General features: G+C 40.4%; 1 protein-coding gene across 1 annotated transcript in view; it reads right to left on the bottom strand.

The window, feature by feature from the left end:
• Positions 1-1326: 1326 nt before the first annotated feature.
• The window catches only part of LOC143266826 (3-beta-hydroxysteroid sulfotransferase-like), a 47310-nt gene continuing 31407 nt past the window's right edge, over positions 1327-17229 (bottom strand). The window contains exons 5-8 of the mRNA XM_076571552.1: positions 7430-7556; positions 6049-6143; positions 3394-3577; positions 1327-2207 (exon numbers count right to left, since the gene is read on the bottom strand). Coding sequence (XP_076427667.1) covers positions 2086-2207; positions 3394-3577; positions 6049-6143; positions 7430-7556 — 528 coding nt within the window. The 3' untranslated portion in view covers positions 1327-2085. The remainder of the gene's footprint in view (positions 2208-3393; positions 3578-6048; positions 6144-7429; positions 7557-17229) is intronic.

The raw sequence follows: 17229 nt of genomic DNA, 5'->3' as shown, positions 1-17229 counted from the left end.
CCCAAAGTTAAAATCAGGAATCCATACTTTTGGAAAAGTGATCTCAAAAATTCTTTTTCCAAGTTCCAGGGATCAGGCCTAAGGTTCACCCTTTATTCCTTCAAAGAGGGGCTGGAAAGATAACACAGTGGTTTAAAGTACTCCCCGCTCCTCAGAGGGCCAGAGTTCAAACCCCAGCACATACATTGTGTGGCTCAAAACTGCCTGTAACTCCAGCTCTAGGGTATCTGATGTGCTTTCCAGGCTTCCACAGACACCTACATGCAAGCACACAGATTCACATATATACACACAAATAATAAACCTCTAAAACTTAAGATTTTACATGTTAACTGTTAGTCACTATTATGTTGGCTGTAAATTACAATAAAGAACTCAGTCCTATTTAAACAATATTTTAAATTTTAATCATCTAAACCAGTATTTCTCAACTTGTGGGACGCAACTTCAAAGGGGATTGTATATCATATATCCTGCTTATCAGATATTTATATTGTGATTCATAACAGTAATGAAATTATGGTTATGAAGTAGCAATGAAATAATTTTGTTATTGGGGGTCACCACAACATGAACTGTATTAAAGAGTTGAGGCATTAGAAAAGTTGAGAACCATTGAATAGTTAGATTATTTTTCTTTTAAGAAAATATTTATTATATGGACGTGTGTGTACCAGGTGTGTATGTACTATGTGTGCACAGAAGCCCTTGGAGGTCAAGAGGCCATCAGAAACCCTGGAACTGTAGTTACATGTGGTTATGAGCTGCCATGTGGGCGGTAGGAATGGACTGGGTCCTCTGAAAGAGCAATGAGCACTCTTCATCTCTGAGCCATCTCTCGAGTCCGTAAATTATTTTTTCAAAACCTAGAAAAAGTATTCTTACTAATTCAGTTGAGCTTTCCTGATAGAAACAACTGGGTTTTTCCACCCTAATAATTCAGCTTCAGTTTGACTCTGGTACGCTTAATGCAATGTAGATTTTTTTTTCCTTAACCTAATGAGATTCCTACTCTTTAATTTTAAATTATTTGTGTGTGCACATGAGTGAAGTTGCCTGTGAGGCCAACAGAGGGCACTAGATCCCCTGGATCTGGATTTAAAGGCAGCTGTGAGGGTCTGGTGTGTATGTGGGCAAACTCCCTTCTTCTGCAAGAGCCATGGTGCTCTCAACTGCTGAGCTGCCACTCTAGCCTGACCTGTTTTGAGTTCTGACTAGCAAAGTGTTGAGCCTTTGTTCCTTATAACTAGAGATTTAAAGCTCAGGCAAGCATACACTTCTCTGTGCTGACCCCCTTCAATACCAAAAAATTCACCACTGTAGCTGTTTGAAAGCAACAATAAATTGATGTTTTATTATGAATACTTTACTTGCAATTCAGTTTTGGAAACCAGGTGCAGATATGTCTGCTCTAGACTCAAGTTTTTTATAAATTATTTTGCTCTGAGTTTTGTGATATGAACCACCTGGTAACTCAAAAGGATAGTATTCCAATCTTCATTCCATTCCTGTGATAAAGCACTGACCAAAAGCAACATGGGGAGGGAAGGGTTTATTTGGCTTACAGGTACATCATCATGGGAAACTGAGGGAGGAACTAAGTAGAGACGGTGGGGGAATGATGTTTATTGGCTTGCTCCCTGTGACTTGCTCAGATTGTTGTAGTTTTTTTTTTCATACAACCCAGAGCCACTTCCCCAAGGATGGCACCACCTTGAGTGGACTGGGCCCTCATACAGACCAATATGATGGAGGCATTTTCTCCATCAGATTTCCTGGTCCCAGATGACTAACTTGCACCCAGACGACAAATTTAAAAAAAAAGGCACATATAGATTTTTTTTTAAGTTTAGTAGCTAACCCTCAGAATCCTTAAAATGTTTAGAGTCTTTTATCCAGAAAGCCAGGCATTGGTGGTGCACATCTTTAATCCCAGCACTCAGGAGGCAGAGGCAGTCAAATCTCTGAGTTCAAGGCCAGCCTGTTTACAGAGCTAAGTCCACTACAGCCAGGACTACACTAAGAAACCCTATCCAGGATGAGGGTGTGCAGAGTGGTGAGGGGGTAGGTGCATGGGGGCATTGATCAATATCGTGCTGACCAGGGGAAGAGACCAGGATCCAGCCTCGACATCTTCTCCTGATAGACTCTGTCAAAGGCTTCGCTTTGAGCCACAGTGAAGAAATTCTTCCAGTCACCACAGATGCCTGTCAATCAAACACAGAAGGAAAACACCAGGAATGAGTCCAAATCCCACTTGCACAGCCAAGCCTGTCACACTCCCACCTCAACCATCCAGTTAGTATTTTCTCTCAAGACCAAAATGAGTCATCCTACAGTTTTCTGCTTCAGACCAACTGCCAATTGTCAAAACTACGTTAGCACAAAAGGGAAAGGACTTGCGATGATTTAAGGTTGATACCTGTGAGCGTCCGAAATGTCAGATGGAAAAATCCTAGTCTTGAAACTTTGAAGGAAAAACTGAGGGAGTTTTCATACCTGCACCTCAGTCCTGCCCGCCATGTGGAAAAAAATAACAACTATGTGACAGAGATACAGGGTACAAAATGGACACTGAAAGTTTGTGTCCTTCAACTTTTTTTACAACAAAGTTTGTATTATCGTCAAGGGAATATGGTTAAGTTACACAATGCTGTGATCAGAAAAATCTCCACTAGGGAAATGGATGTGTTCTACATCACTTTTCTCCATGTGGGAGTATTTTGTAATCAGTTTCCACTGAAATACATAAATAGTCCAGTGTCACAAACATCTCCCAATACTACTACTTTTTAGTCATATATGAATCATCAAGCCCCACCACCCTGGATCCCCGAAGGTCAGCAACATATTCTCTGCCTCTACAATTATTTTCTATTTTATGAATGTTACATAAATATATTGTGTGTAGATTTGTTGTTGACTCTTGTCACTCAGCATAAGGACACTGGAATCCATCCAAGTTGCTGCATGTGTCAGTAAACACTGTTACTAACGAATGGCATTGTATCTGTCATGTAGACACATGGATGTTTGCATGGGTTATCTGTTGTAAACCCTCTGAATTGGAAAGTGCTGTTCCTGTGACTACACCTCTGGTTTCTTATAGACGTGGACCATGTCACTGAGACTGACTGGTCTAAGTGTATAGACAAGACTTGTCCATCGCACAGGCAGAGCCAGGAGGGCACAGGCACCTCTCACTCCTTCTCTGCTTAACCGTGGTTCTAAGGAGTCTCAGTAACGGATTTGTGGGCAGGGACTCTTCTGAAGAATACGATGGAATATGACACTAGCTTCCAAGCACGTCTGTTTTCATGACTCATGCTTCATGCAAACATCAAACACCTACCCATTTCTACAATACAACGTTGACACTCTATCTTTTCTTACCCTTTCTCAGCAATGGTATATTGGAGACGGTGCCATCTTTGGGATTTCTTAGCATTAGGCTGTTGGACATGCTATTCTCATTCATGACTGAAAAGGACAAGTTTTGGACAGCAGAATCAAGCTGTTCTGGAGTCAGATATTTGCCCAGAAATTGACACACTTTTTGTGTGCTGCCTCTGAGGTCCTGTGGGTGGAAAAGGAGTTATCAGGAGAGAGTGGATACAAGCACTGATGATGACATAGCCCTTGAGTTCTCAAGAAGGTGAATACTTCCTTATAATGTGACCTAAAATTTTGTTTCTAACATCCTACATCATATACATATTCATATAAAATATATACTGATATACATAACTATGTTATATATATTTATAAGTTCATAATATATTTTATATTGTGTTTATGAGTTGTATATGATGTATACACTATATAATGTTATACAGTATAATATGAAAATATAAGTTTATAATAATATATGATATATATAAATATATATTGTATGATGTAAATATATATGAAGCATGTGCATACAGTGAGCACTGAGGCTGGAAAAAGACAATGGATCCCTCTGAGATGGAATTAGAGGTGGCTGGGAGCCACCATGTGGGTACTGAAGATCGAACCCAGGTCCTCTGTAAAGGCAGCATGTACTCTTAGCCACTCAGCCATCGCTCCAGCACCAACTTCACCAGTTTTCATGCTCTGTCTTACATTGTGAAGGGATAAAGGAGTCATGAAAAGAAAACCCATTCCTTTGTCAAGTCTGCCTGCCAGCCACCAGCTCAGAAAAAAATGTGTGTGTGTGTGTCTATGTGTCTGTGTGTCTGTGTGTGTGTCTGTGCATATGTGTATGTGTGTGTAAGTGTATGTGTGTGGGGGTGTGTCTGTGCATGTGTGTATGTGTGTGTATGTCTGTGTGTGTCTGTGCATGTGTGTGTGTGTGTCTGTGTGTGTGTTTGTAGATGTTCATGGAGGCCAGAAGAGAGTATCAGATTCCCATGATGCTATTGTTACAGGCAGTTTGAGCTAACTGGCATGTGTTTGGGCCCCAAACTCAGGTCCTCTGGAAGAGCAGCAAATGCTCTGAACAGCTAAGCCAACCTCAAGCCCCTGACTTTTCCTTATGAAAAACAAAATCAATTTTAAGTGTATAAAATGTAGGATTTCATTATGTCACTTTTTATACATGTGTATCATTGTACTGAATTCATGTTTACCTCATCACCCATCATGCTTTGCTGTCTACCTTACCCCTCCTACTTACCCTTTCCCTAACCTGAACAGTCCATCTCCTGCTTCTCCTTGTGTGCCCCCCACACAGCTAATCTAGATTTCATATAAAATACATGAAACATGTTTTCTGCTTCTCCCCATTACACTCATAATTACCCTTGGTTACCAACTATTCATTGGCATTGGCAAATTTTGTTGGAAAAAACAAGACTCATGAATCCAACTGGATGCAAATTGGATTGGAAAGTGGAGGCAGAAAATGAACAGGCACTTTCTACAAAAATACTGTATACCACAGAAAGAAACGGGAATTTCAATGGTCACTGGATTAAATCAGCCAATAGAAGGGCATTTGAAAGAGAGAAAGAGCTGTATGAAAAACCGCTACTCTTTGGAGTTTTGGAATTGCTGTATATAATACATAGTTTACTATGGTAGATTCCTGTTGGCCAGTTCTTAGTTCTGACTTAGGACTCGAGCCTGGAACATTCTCTGAAAGTCTATATGAAAGGTCCTTGCCTAAGTTTTAGGTTCAATACTCCATCTGATTGTCCCTGGGCCCCAATATGAAGCTATTGAGGAGCCTGCATCAAATGTGTTGATGTGGTCAGGTTGTCGAGGTGTGAGCCACTGTGACAACTTTCGTGTACTAATGTTGTTGAGCATGAACCCAGAGCATTGCCAGGCTAGCGTTCTGAACAAAAGCCATCAGATTCTTACTCTGAAACTGAAGGAACGTTTAGAAGAAGCACGTGTCTTTAATAAGACATGGCTAAGACTTATCAAGTACACATGTAGCATGACATTCACTATTCTAGATAGTTGTCACTTTTATTGTGTTAGTTGAATACTACTGTTTTTGCAGTTTCAGGAGAACAGTGACTCACAGGATGAGTTAGAACGTGCTGAGGTTATGCAGACAATAAAGGGCTGGGTTTTACACACCTTCCCTGTTTGGGTTTGATTTTTTTGTTACCAGGATAAAATACTGACCAATAACAACCTGGGGGAGGAGGGCTTTATCCAGCTTCTGGGTTTTGAGCATCATGGATAGAAGCTAGGCAGGAACTTGAGGCAGGAACTAAAACAGAGCCCACAGAGGAATGCTGTTCACTGACTTGCTCCCTCTGGCTTACTCGGCTACCTTTCTTATACATCCCAAGCCCACCCACCTGTAAATATAGCACCCTGAGTGGCGAGGCTCCTCTACATTAATCATTAATTGAGAAAATCCCCCCACAGACATCTAGTAGAGGCATTTTCTCCATGGATAGCTCCTCTCACAGGTGTGTCAAGTAGACAACGATGCTAACTATGACAGTCTCCCACTCACTTACTCGATTGTTTACCCCTAGAGAAATACAAAGGAAGGGAACAAAGGCAGATATGAGCAATGTAGGAAACACAGTAAAAGAGAATTACCCTCTGTAGCTCCTCATAGGACATTAGTAGAAAGTTCTCTGTGTCTCTCCTGGTTAACCATCCAAGTGTGTGATCAAACCAGGATCCACAAATCACTACAGAAATAGGAGAGGAAAAGGAAATTATTACTGAACTTTGCACCTCATGAATATTTGTTCTTATTCCTGATTGGAGGATGGCATTTACTTTGAGGTAGGTAAGGGATGTCAAGTTTCTATAACTAGAGGTCTATGACACAATTATGACATTGAGAAATCTCACGTTTTTTTAGAGGAAAAAATTATGCATGCTTACTACCTACATATTTAAAAGGAGTTTTAAACCTTATTTAATGTGTATGAATGTTTGCTGATATGTATGTATGTGCATCACATGGGTGCAGTGTTCGCAGAGACCAGAAGAGGGCATAGTATCACTTAGAATTACAGATGGTTTTAAGCCATCATATGGGTGCAGAACTGAATCTGGGTCCTCTGAAAAAGCAGAAAGAGTACATAACCACTGAACCACATCTTCAACCCTTCCTCTTTGAACCTCTAACTAGAAAAGTGTATAAAAAGAGCAGGATAAATTCCAATACATGCAAAAACTATTTTATGAAGCAATCATTGATTTATTAAATAATACTTCATTGTGAGTAAAATACCAAGAACTAATGAAATGACTTAGTGGATAAAGGCACTTGACCCACAGCCTGATGATATGAGCTTTATCCCTGAAATCCACATGGCTGAAGGAGAGAACTGACTCCCACAAGTTGTCCTCAGACATCCACACATGCACAACGGCATGTGTGAAACCCCATACACACACACACACACACACACACACACACACACACACACACACACACAAACACACACACTAAGTTAATGAATATAATATCTGAAAACATGCAATTGAAAAATATAAAAATAAAGGATAGATGATCATTCATAACTATATATCATACAAGAATTGATTTTTCTAAGTGAAAAAATACATTAAGTGAAAATCAGATTGCATCTGATTGTCCATAAAATTCTTGACATCACACTGAGTAAAATTTTAAAACATTGGTTTTTAATATTTTAAGTTTCATGTATATGTATATCTGTGTGTGGGTATTGCATACATGAATGCAGTGTCTAGGGATGCCAGAAGAGAGCGCTAGACCCCTCAATATGGAGTTAACAGACCTTGAGGGAAAGCTGGCATGATTGCTGGGAACCAAACTTGGACATCTGCAAGAGTAGTACACAACTAAACCATCCTTCTTGTCCCACACTGAGTAAATTTTAAACAATTGTGACCCACAGATTTAGCTTTTAAACATGTAACACAGATCTCTGGTCTTGCCTTGATTTCAAAATATAAAATTGGTGGTCCAGATTCCACTCACCGTCGCCTTGGATAAATGCATGAAGATATTCATCAAAAGTCTCTTGATTGTTCAAAAGGTTAAAATCATTAATTATATGATAGGAAGATATAACAACATCTCTTGGATTCCTGATGACATAGATAACCTAAAAGAGAAAGTTTATAGAAATGTGTGTCTTCACTTCAGCACTGCATATTTCCACACATCCTGAACCAAACTCCTAAGTCTTTACTCAAAGGCACAACACACATGTGGAGGTCAAAGGATGAGGTGCACCTTTTCCTTACATCCGTGACTCTCTCAATGTAAGGTTGCCTTCTCTGCCATCATTTCCTTAACTCTGATATAAAGGATGCCAAGTTGAACTTCTATCTGAGAAAGTTTACATAGCTGCCACTGACATGCATGGTTCACTGTTGGAAGAACAGTTGAGGGGCTACAAAAATGCCTCCGTGGTTAAAGCAGGGTTTCTCAACCTGGAGTCCCCCAAGACCATCAGAGAACACAGACATTTATAGTGTGATTCACAACAGTAGCAAAATTATAGTTATGAAGTAGCAGTGAAACTAATCTAGTGGGTGGGGATCACCACAACATAGGAACTGTATTAAAAGGCCTGAGCATTGGGAAAATTGAGAACCACTGCTTCAAATGTTTGCTGCATAGAAAAATGAAGATTGGAGTTTGGATCCTCAGAAACCCACATGTGATGGCTGTCCTTGGTTGTCAACTTGACTATACCTGGAATGAAATACAATCCAGAAACAGAGGTCACACCTGTGATCTGGATCTTGAGGCAGGAAGACAACCTGCCTTTGATCCAGATTTTGAGGTGGGAAGGCACATACTGCTGCCATGAGGACCAGCCTCCAGCAGCTCAGAGCTTGAAGGGAATCCATGGAGTCCTCATACTAAGGCTTTTTTATCTGAGGGAGTAAGGAAAAGACAACACACTCTCTTGATAGTTTTCTTCTGACTCTTTCTTTATTCTTCTGTATTCTTTCTCTACATCTTTCCTGGTGTTCTCCTTCTCTCATTCTTCATGTTTTTCTTCTAACTTACTTTTTTTTTTTTAATCTTACAGCTTATATACTCCACCAAAATCTTTCAAGCAGTATGAAAATCACAATGTGTCTACATTCTATTTTTCAAGTGGATGATTACAATGAATACAGGCTTTTAAAAAATGTTTTCATTTCCCCTACATGTTTAAACAGTTTACTTATTACAGGTGAAAAACAAGTTGTTCCAAGAACCCACATATATTATCCAAGCAACTTGTTATAGATTAAGAGAGTGTAAGCAAAAGTATTTTTCAAGCCAATTCTTCTACTAGCAGACTGCTTACTTGTGGGAGCCCGTTCTGGGGTTCCTCGTGGCTTTACCCAGCAGGTCCGAATAGAGGATGATCAGGACCACGGGCCTGAGTTCAAGTGTCTGAGATGCTCTGCACTTGGCTGTGCTGGGGGAGGAGGTCTTTTGCTCCACCCCTTGGCGTCTCTATAAAAACCCTGGGCCAGAGAGACAGTCGGGGCCCTTTGGAATAGGTTCCAGGCCCTCTCGAGGCTATCCTTTATTTTCTATCTGTTTATCTCCACAAGATTCTCCGCTATAAATCCTTCTATCTAATATTTCCTGCTGATCGCACTCAAGAAACCTCTGGGAAGCTGTGGGGGTGGTGGGTAAACGCCCCACAGAATGGCGCCCGAACAGGGACTAAAGAAATAAAGGGACTAAAGAAAAAGGAAAAAAAAGGGGGGGGGGACTAAAGAAAAAAAGGTACAAAAAAAAGGGGGGACTAAAGACAAATGAACAGGGACTAAAGACAAAGTAATAGGGACTAAAGATAAAGGAAAATAATAGTTTTATTACAGAGTTTTTGGTGAAAGTGCTGAGTCAGCCCTGCCAGTGGAAAGGCATGCCGGTGTTATGAAAAAATATATATTTTTTATATATATTTTTGGAAGGCAGGGGTTTTATCCTCGAGAGAAAAGGAAAGCAGACTGGAAGGATGTCCGATGCTGCAGCAAAATTCTCTTCTGTCAAAATTTTCTATCTTCTATCCCTTTCTCAATTTCTATCTGTGAAAAATAAGTATAAGGTATAGGGTAGTAATATAGTTTAAGAAAAACTTAGAAGTGTAAGATTGTGTAGGAAAAAATAAGTAAGGCAACTAGACAGAAAAACTCTTCAATTTTCTAACTTTGGGGGCTTTGAAAGCAAACTGGGGAAAAAATCTTTCTTTGGGCTTTATGGGTAGTAAAAAAGCTCTTCTTTGAGCTTATGGGGAAGAAAAAGTTTCCTATGGAAGCTTTTGACCTGGGGACAGCTGAAATGCTAAGTCCAAGCAGCAGGAGAAAGTAATTTCTCCCTGAGGCAAAAATGGGAGTGTACGAAGTCAAAGTTTAAAGTTGGGAAGTTCTGGGAAAAGTTGGTCTTTCTCCTGGGGGGAAAGAAATCTTTCTCTTAAGCTATAAAGCTTTTCTTGAAAAATTTGGGGGGGGGGAATCTCTCTAAAAAGCCTTAATCTTTCTCAAAAGCTCTCTTAAACTTAAAAACTAAATTTGTCCTGAGAGGACAAAAATTAGAATCACCTGAAGATATTAGTATGGGGACCACCTGTGATTCGCTCTAAGGGAAAACAACAAACCTCTTAAGACAGCAAAACCTCTAAGTTCTCTTTCAAGCTTTAAAAATCATCCCTGCAATGCAGGAGGCAAGGACAAGTTTCTAAAAACCCCTTCTAAGCTCTGTCTCTTCAAGCTAGTAAAAGACAGTGGGTACCCTAAGGGAAACGCTTGGGGAGAGTGTGGGTGAAGAGCTACAGAGAGCCCAAAAAGGGCAGGAAACTTTACCTGAGAAAAGCAAAATAGTCAAGCGTCACAGTTAGAGCTGAGCTGAGGCAGCAAAGGTTTTGAGTGAGCATTTCAGAATGAAAAGGTGCTCCTAATCCTCCTAATGCAAAGATCCCCTGAAGCAATGCAAACTGTTAGCATTGAATCCTCGATTCTGACCAAAAACCCAGAGGTGACTGGCCAGCATCTCTGAGTTGGAGTGCATTTCGGGGATACTAGGGTTCTTGCAGTTGTAAACTTCCTGGAGCACAGAGCTGAGGCAGGAAGGTGCAGGACCCAGGGGAAGATTGCTAATGAACAAACAAAGCTGAAGCCAGTGGGAACGGCACAGTTGTCTGCTTTCCTACAAGTCCCAGGTTTATAGGTCCATAACTGCAAAAAGAAATCTGAGAAAAAGCTTCCTATCAGAGAAAGGACCTTTCTGGGAAAACAGTAAAGCTGAACTGTGTCTGAAGCAGTTGTGCTGTTGAGTCAGAATGCTGTCTGGGGAAAGAGCCCAGCCAGGGCAGAACAGAACTATCCAGGAGTAAAGCTTTCTTTTCTGTCAGAGAAAGCACCTCTTTGAGAAAGCTTTGTTTCAACTGACTTCTGATGAGATGAGGGAGTGTAGCCCTAAGGGGTGATTGCCTTTGGCATAAGCTCTGTCCTTGGGCAACCAGACAAGCAAACACAACCCTCTGGGGGACTGGGCCAGGTGAAGGCCTGAAGAGGCAAAGCACCTGTCCTAATGGGAGTTTAGAAATGGCAAAAACCTCCCTTGTTAAATTTTTCAGTCTGTACGCAAACCACACAGACCCCGGAAAAAAAAAAAAAAAAAAAACGCACAAAAAGCCCCTACCTTCAGTAGCAGGGAAAGCCGCCACTGTAGTGTCAGAAACTGTTTCTGGGGTAGAGGGGATAAACTGAGACCAAACTGGGAACTGTCTGGGAGAAAGACTCTGAAGAAACAGAGGGGACAGATTCCTCCCCAGAAAATGCATGACCTAACAAAGCTGCTAGAATTTGAGGCAGATTCAGGGGGAGAAAAAGAAAGCCCCTACCTCCAAAGGCAGCTAGCAGAGGTACAGAGCCGCAGATAGCTGAAGCTCTGCATCTGGGGAAGGAAGGAGCAAGCAAAATGAGATAAATCAGTGGGAGAAAATCTCTGAAGGAGCTATGGAAAAGCTGTTGTAAATGATCTTGTTTTTCACTGACTGGCTAAAACAAACACAAGCCCTGAGGAAAGTTGCTATCAGAAATGCCAGCCTCAATGCTCGCTAACGCGGCAGGTGTGGTTCTGATTTGGGGGCCAGTGTCTGATGAAGGAGAGATACCTGTTAAAGCCAATTGAGGAGAATAGAAACCTCCCAATGTGCCATAGCTGAAAATGTAAAATGCTTGTTCAAATCTCCCATTGCAAAAGCAAAAAACTTTGTTCAAACCTCCCGGGCAAGAATTTGTAAGCAAGTCTGGTAAAAAGAGAACCAGTTGACTCTCAAACCCGATAAGAAATATGGGAAATGATATAAGGGACTGATATAAGGAACTGATATTATTATGGACTGATATAAGGGAAATGCATTCTGGGAAAGGTAGTTTTTCTGCTAAAGATGGCGACATTGCCCTGAAACACTTTTGTCAGCTCTAAAATTAAAATACAACTTTTAAAAGAAAAAGGAGAAAAGTCGTCTAAGGGTTTAAGTGTCAGTTCCGATGAAAAATTGAAAGGATACAGAACTAGGTGCTTCGTGGTTTGGGGCGCCATTGGTAAAATGCCTTATTTACCCTAATAGCTGTGCAAAGTTTTTACGGCAGTTGGATGATAAAAAGCTACCTATAAGAGCAAACAAGTCACTTTAAAATCCTTAAAATACCACCTAATAGCTGTGCAGTTTTTGGTGAAGAGCTTTACAGCAGCTAAATATGGTAATTTCACCCTCAGTGTGAAGTGAAGTTTTTCAGTAGAGCAAACCAAAAGTACTGCTGTGATAGAAACGTTTGTTTGAATTGAAGCACTTAGGGTAGCTACTATGAATTTGGGTGAAGGGACAGCCTCTAGTTAAAAACTGTCTACCGCTGACAGTGCATCTCTGCCAGTCCGGAACGGCTGAGAGAACTGGCAACTTTTGGGTGTGGCTTCGTCCTGAGAAGGTTACAATCCCCTAGCAACAAGTATCACAACTGTATAATGGCAACACTCACTAAATTCCAGTGCTTTATAACAAAGCTAACTATAAACTGTAAACTTTAGAAATGATGTATGTACTTCCTGTCTAGTTAAGAGAATCTTTCTAATAGAGATGGTGATAATTAAGAGTAAGAGGTAGAAAGACGAAAATAAGATATGTGAGTTTGTAAAAATTCTGTCTTGTTAGATCTGTGTTAAGAAATCTTTAGGTGTTTGCTAAGTTAGATATATGCTAATGGTAGCCTATATAAGTTTGTAAAATAGACCTATAGAGTTCCTTTAAGAATATAAGCTTGTAAGAAGTATCTAAGGTAGTCTTAAGACATGTAGTAATAAGCTTGTAAGATACTAGTTGTAAATGTAAGTTTAAATAAGAAATAAGATGGAATGAATATAAGTATATAAGAATTAATAAGAAATATATTTGCTAAAGTAGTTCTATAGTTTCCTTAAAGTATAAATAAGTAGATGTTAATATGTGAGTTTGTAAAAATGTGTAATGTTGAGTGAGTTTATGCTTAAGCACATGTTATGTGAGTTTGTGAAAAAGTGTAAATGTTAAGTGTGAGTCTATTAACGTATATGGTGAAAACACCTGAGACACAGGAGATAGTGTCCTAGTAGACTGCAAGGTAGGCAGTCTGAATGGTTTCAAAAGCTCCAGAAGCCACTAAGAAGCTAAGAATGGCGGAGGCCAGAACCAGCACAAGGCATCGCAGTTGAGATCCGTGGAATATCAACGCAGCACAGAAAAATCTGAGCTAACAGCAAAAAACGGTGCGGTTTAAAATATTACTATACTAAAAAGGTCTGTCTATGAGACCAAAACTTGCAGAGACACTTGTTTGAACAAAAATTAACTGCAAAAAGTTTTGGTTGAAAAACGTCTCTTCATATTTGGAAGTGAAAGCCTGATACCAGAATTTATTTCTTGTTTGAACTTTTTGAACTTAAAATGAGATAAAATTACAAAAACATTTTGGTTATGGATTTCTTCAAATTTGGAAGGCTAGTACCAATATTTATCATTTGAATTTTGGTACTTAAATGAAATGAACAATAGAGATTTCATTGCAATGGGACAATTTTGAGCTTACTTCTAGTAATGACCTAGGAACAGTTTTCTGGAATTGGGTTAAAAATGGAACTGTTTAAATGAAGAAATGTATTTCTACTTAGAATCAAGATGCAATTTTGTGTATAAATATATGCTTTATTAACTGGAGATTTATGAATTGTTTTGTGGAACTGTTTATGTAAAAATGAATTACTTATGGAACTGGTTTTGTGTTACAAATGGAGCTGTTTAAACAGAAAAGTTTGGGTTTTCTAACTAGGCTTGAGATTTTGCTTAAAAATTATAAAGAAAAGGAGGAGCTATGAGATTGAATTATGTTCACAGAAACCTATTGATATTAATGCACCCTGGCTTTGTGGAATTGAGGAAATGTTTAAGTTTGATGTGAATACATCGAAGTTTTTCCTATGTTCTGTTAACAAGAAAATTCAAATGACTGAGTTAAAGTTGTAAGACGGAGAAAATTGTTAACTATTATATAGCACCATATATGCTAATTCTAATGGTTCTGTTAAGAGTTTGTTTTGAGTTGTAAGATTGAGAGAATTGTGACTATGTATAGCAATATTTATGTTAACCTGTTAATGGTAATAATGAAGCTAAGGGATTCTGTAAGTTTGTAGTCACCTTAAGAGTTTTGGTTTAGAAAGGGCTTGAGGCAGCTAAGACTGCTGTGGTCACCTTGGACCTAATTCAAAAGAGAAATGCCATTTATATCATCCTCTACTCCCATACTGGGAGGTATAACAGCTATGGAGATTGCTGTAAGCCATTAATAGTTATTTTTTTATATATTAAGAAGGGGGGACCTGTGGGAGCCCGTACTGGAGTTCCTCGTGGCTTTACCCAGCAGGTCCGAATAGAGGATGATCAGGACCACAGGCCTGAGTGCAGGTGTCTGAGATGCTCTGCACTTGGCTGTGCTGGGGGAGGAGGTCTTTTGCTCCACCCCTTGGCGTCTCTATAAAAACCCTGGGCCAGAGACAGTCGGGGCCCGTTGGAATAGGTTCCAGGCCCTCTCGAGGCTATCCTTTATTTTCTATCTGTTTATCTCCGCAAGATTCTCCGCTATAAATCCTTCTATCTAATATTTCCTGCTGATCGCACTCAGGAAAACTCTGGGAAGCTGTGGGGGTGGTGGGTAAATGCCTCACACTTACTGTAGTTACAAAGAAAGGGCCAACCATTTTACTATTTATCTCAAAAGATAATGTTAGAAGAATCACGAATCTAAACTTTTATATATGAAAAAGAACCGGTCAGCTCTATTTTAAATCCTCAGGGTGCACACATATTCATCAACAGTTCTTTATATCAGGAAGCAGAGGGCAGAAATGGGGACAAGGATTTAAACACTGCCTTTGGTCACCAAACTGTCCAAGCAAGAAAGGCACACCAGCTAACAATAATCGGGCTGCTTTGTTCTTGTTCCCTGACCTTAAAGAGTTCCTCACTCAACTATGTGCCTTTCAAAAACTTCAGATTTGTCTTTTTGGGTTTTTCATCTTAAAGCTATTAGCAAAAACAACTCAGTCTAACTTTATTTTCAAAGCTTTGTTTCAGCTATGATGCACTGGGAAACCTGTGAACACATCTCCCAACTTAAGATTAAAGGAATTTAAACTAGCTGGGCTACTGGGACTCGGTTGTTTTTCTTAATCATTAACCTAAGCCACAGTCTATATGACTCCTCAATAGAAACTCATGTGTTCTAGCTGTGTGACACTTTCTTGTTTTATTGTTTTATCCTCTGCATCCTACAGAGGCAATGTTTTATCCTACCTTTCCCTATGTTAATTTTTCCACTAAAATAACCTCTATCATAATGCCTTACTATATTTATTACAAATCCTCAATCATCTAAATCCTGTTTAAACTAACATTATTATTGTATAAGATCATTGCTTCAGTTAAAAAGTACAGCTTAGGAAGAAGTCATCTTCATAATAATCCACAGGTAAAAATGCCCAGTAAAACAGGACATTTCCAAGAGATGATCATACTACATTAAGGGCAGTGGGGATCTCTCCACACCCATTCACACCGTACCAGATACCAGAGAAAAATGGCAGTGACAGACATGCAAAGACACAGCAGTAGCAAGAAATATTCTAGGGCTGAGGCTCTTGGGGCCTTGCCTATCCAAGATTCATCCACCAGTGCCTTGCATGCTGGTGGGCCAATCCCCTGAAGTCAATTGCCATCTGCTACTCCTCTGACAAGGCCACCGATAGATACACCTTTAATCTGGGCCACACCTTCTGCCAAAAGCCTATATAAGGACAATGGAAGAAGGAAAGCTTGCTTCTTCTTTGCCTGCCTGCCCTCGCCTTGCCAGCACATCCATTCCTTTACTGGTATTGGTGTCTACTTCTCCAGGATTCCAGCATATACAGAAGACCAGCTGAGACACGCAGCCTCAGGGGACTGAGCAGCTACTAGATTCTTGGACTTTCCATTCACCACTAGCCATTGTTAGATTAGCAAGACTATAGCCTGGAAGTCATTCTAATAAATTCCCTTATATATATGGAGAGAAATTCATACCAAAAGTTCTATGACTATAGTGAACCCTGACTAATATACCACATAAACGCCAGGCAAGTGAGAAGCCTGCCTGTAATTCCACCCTCAGAAGGTGGAGATCTCCAGAGCATGCTGGTTCCCAACATAAGTCATGCCAGTGAACTGTGATTGATTGAGAGACCCTGTCTCAAGAAGAATAGGTGGGAACTGGTAAGGTTGTTCACTGGGCAGGGGCACTTGCCACCAAGCCTGATGAGCTAGGCTAACTTTCTGGGACCCACACAGTGGAAAGAGAGCCATGCACCCTCATCAACTCCACCCTCCACACCCACACCCACAGAGAGAGAGAGAGAGAATAAATATTTCAAAAGAATAAGGCAAGCCGGTGATGCTGGCACACGCCTTTAATCCCAGCACTCGGAAGACTGAGGCAGGCGGATCCCTGTGAGTTCAAGGCCAGCCTGGGCTAGAGTGTTTTCCAGGAAAGGAGCAAAGCTACACAGAGAAACCCTGTTTCAAAAAACCAAACAAAAAGAATAAGGCAGAGGAGTGATTGAAAATGATTCTAAACATCAACCTTGGGCCTCCATACACACCCATCCACAAGTGCCTATACAACCTACACTCCCATGCCCAAACACATGCACACCACTTATACACGCATGGAAAAGGAAAAGGAAAAATTCAAAGTTGAAAGCTGACTTCTGAGTTAACAAGTATTCATAACATTAATCATTCATTAACCAATTAATGAAGAACTGTGAGTTCAGCTGTTCCCATACAAGTGAGTATTAGGGAGACTGACAAGGCCATAAATTTGGACACACCCTTGAGTGTGCCAGTTTAAGAAAGAGAGTCCTCCTAAGATTTCATCACAGATAGAAGCAGATACAGAGATCCATAGCCAAAGAACAGGCCAAGCTTAAGGAATCCAGTCAAAGAGAGAGAAGAGGGATTCGATGAGCAAGGGCATCAAGATCATGATGGGGAAAAATGCAGAGCAACCAAACCAAACTCTTGGGAACTCATGAAATTAAGATCAACAGCTGTGGAGCCTGCATGGGACTGGGCTAGGCCCTCACATAGTGAGACTGTTGTGTAGCTTGACCCGCTTAGGGGGCCCCCTGGCAGTAGGATCAGAATCCATGCCTGGTGCATGAGCAGGCTTTGTAAAACCCACTACCTATGATGG

Source organism: Peromyscus maniculatus, chromosome 1 (assembly GCF_049852395.1).
Source record: "Peromyscus maniculatus bairdii isolate BWxNUB_F1_BW_parent chromosome 1, HU_Pman_BW_mat_3.1, whole genome shotgun sequence".
Classification (NCBI taxonomy): domain Eukaryota; kingdom Metazoa; phylum Chordata; class Mammalia; order Rodentia; family Cricetidae; genus Peromyscus; species Peromyscus maniculatus.
Note: the sequence above shows the minus strand (reverse complement) of the source record. Positions and strands in the feature narration are given on the sequence as shown.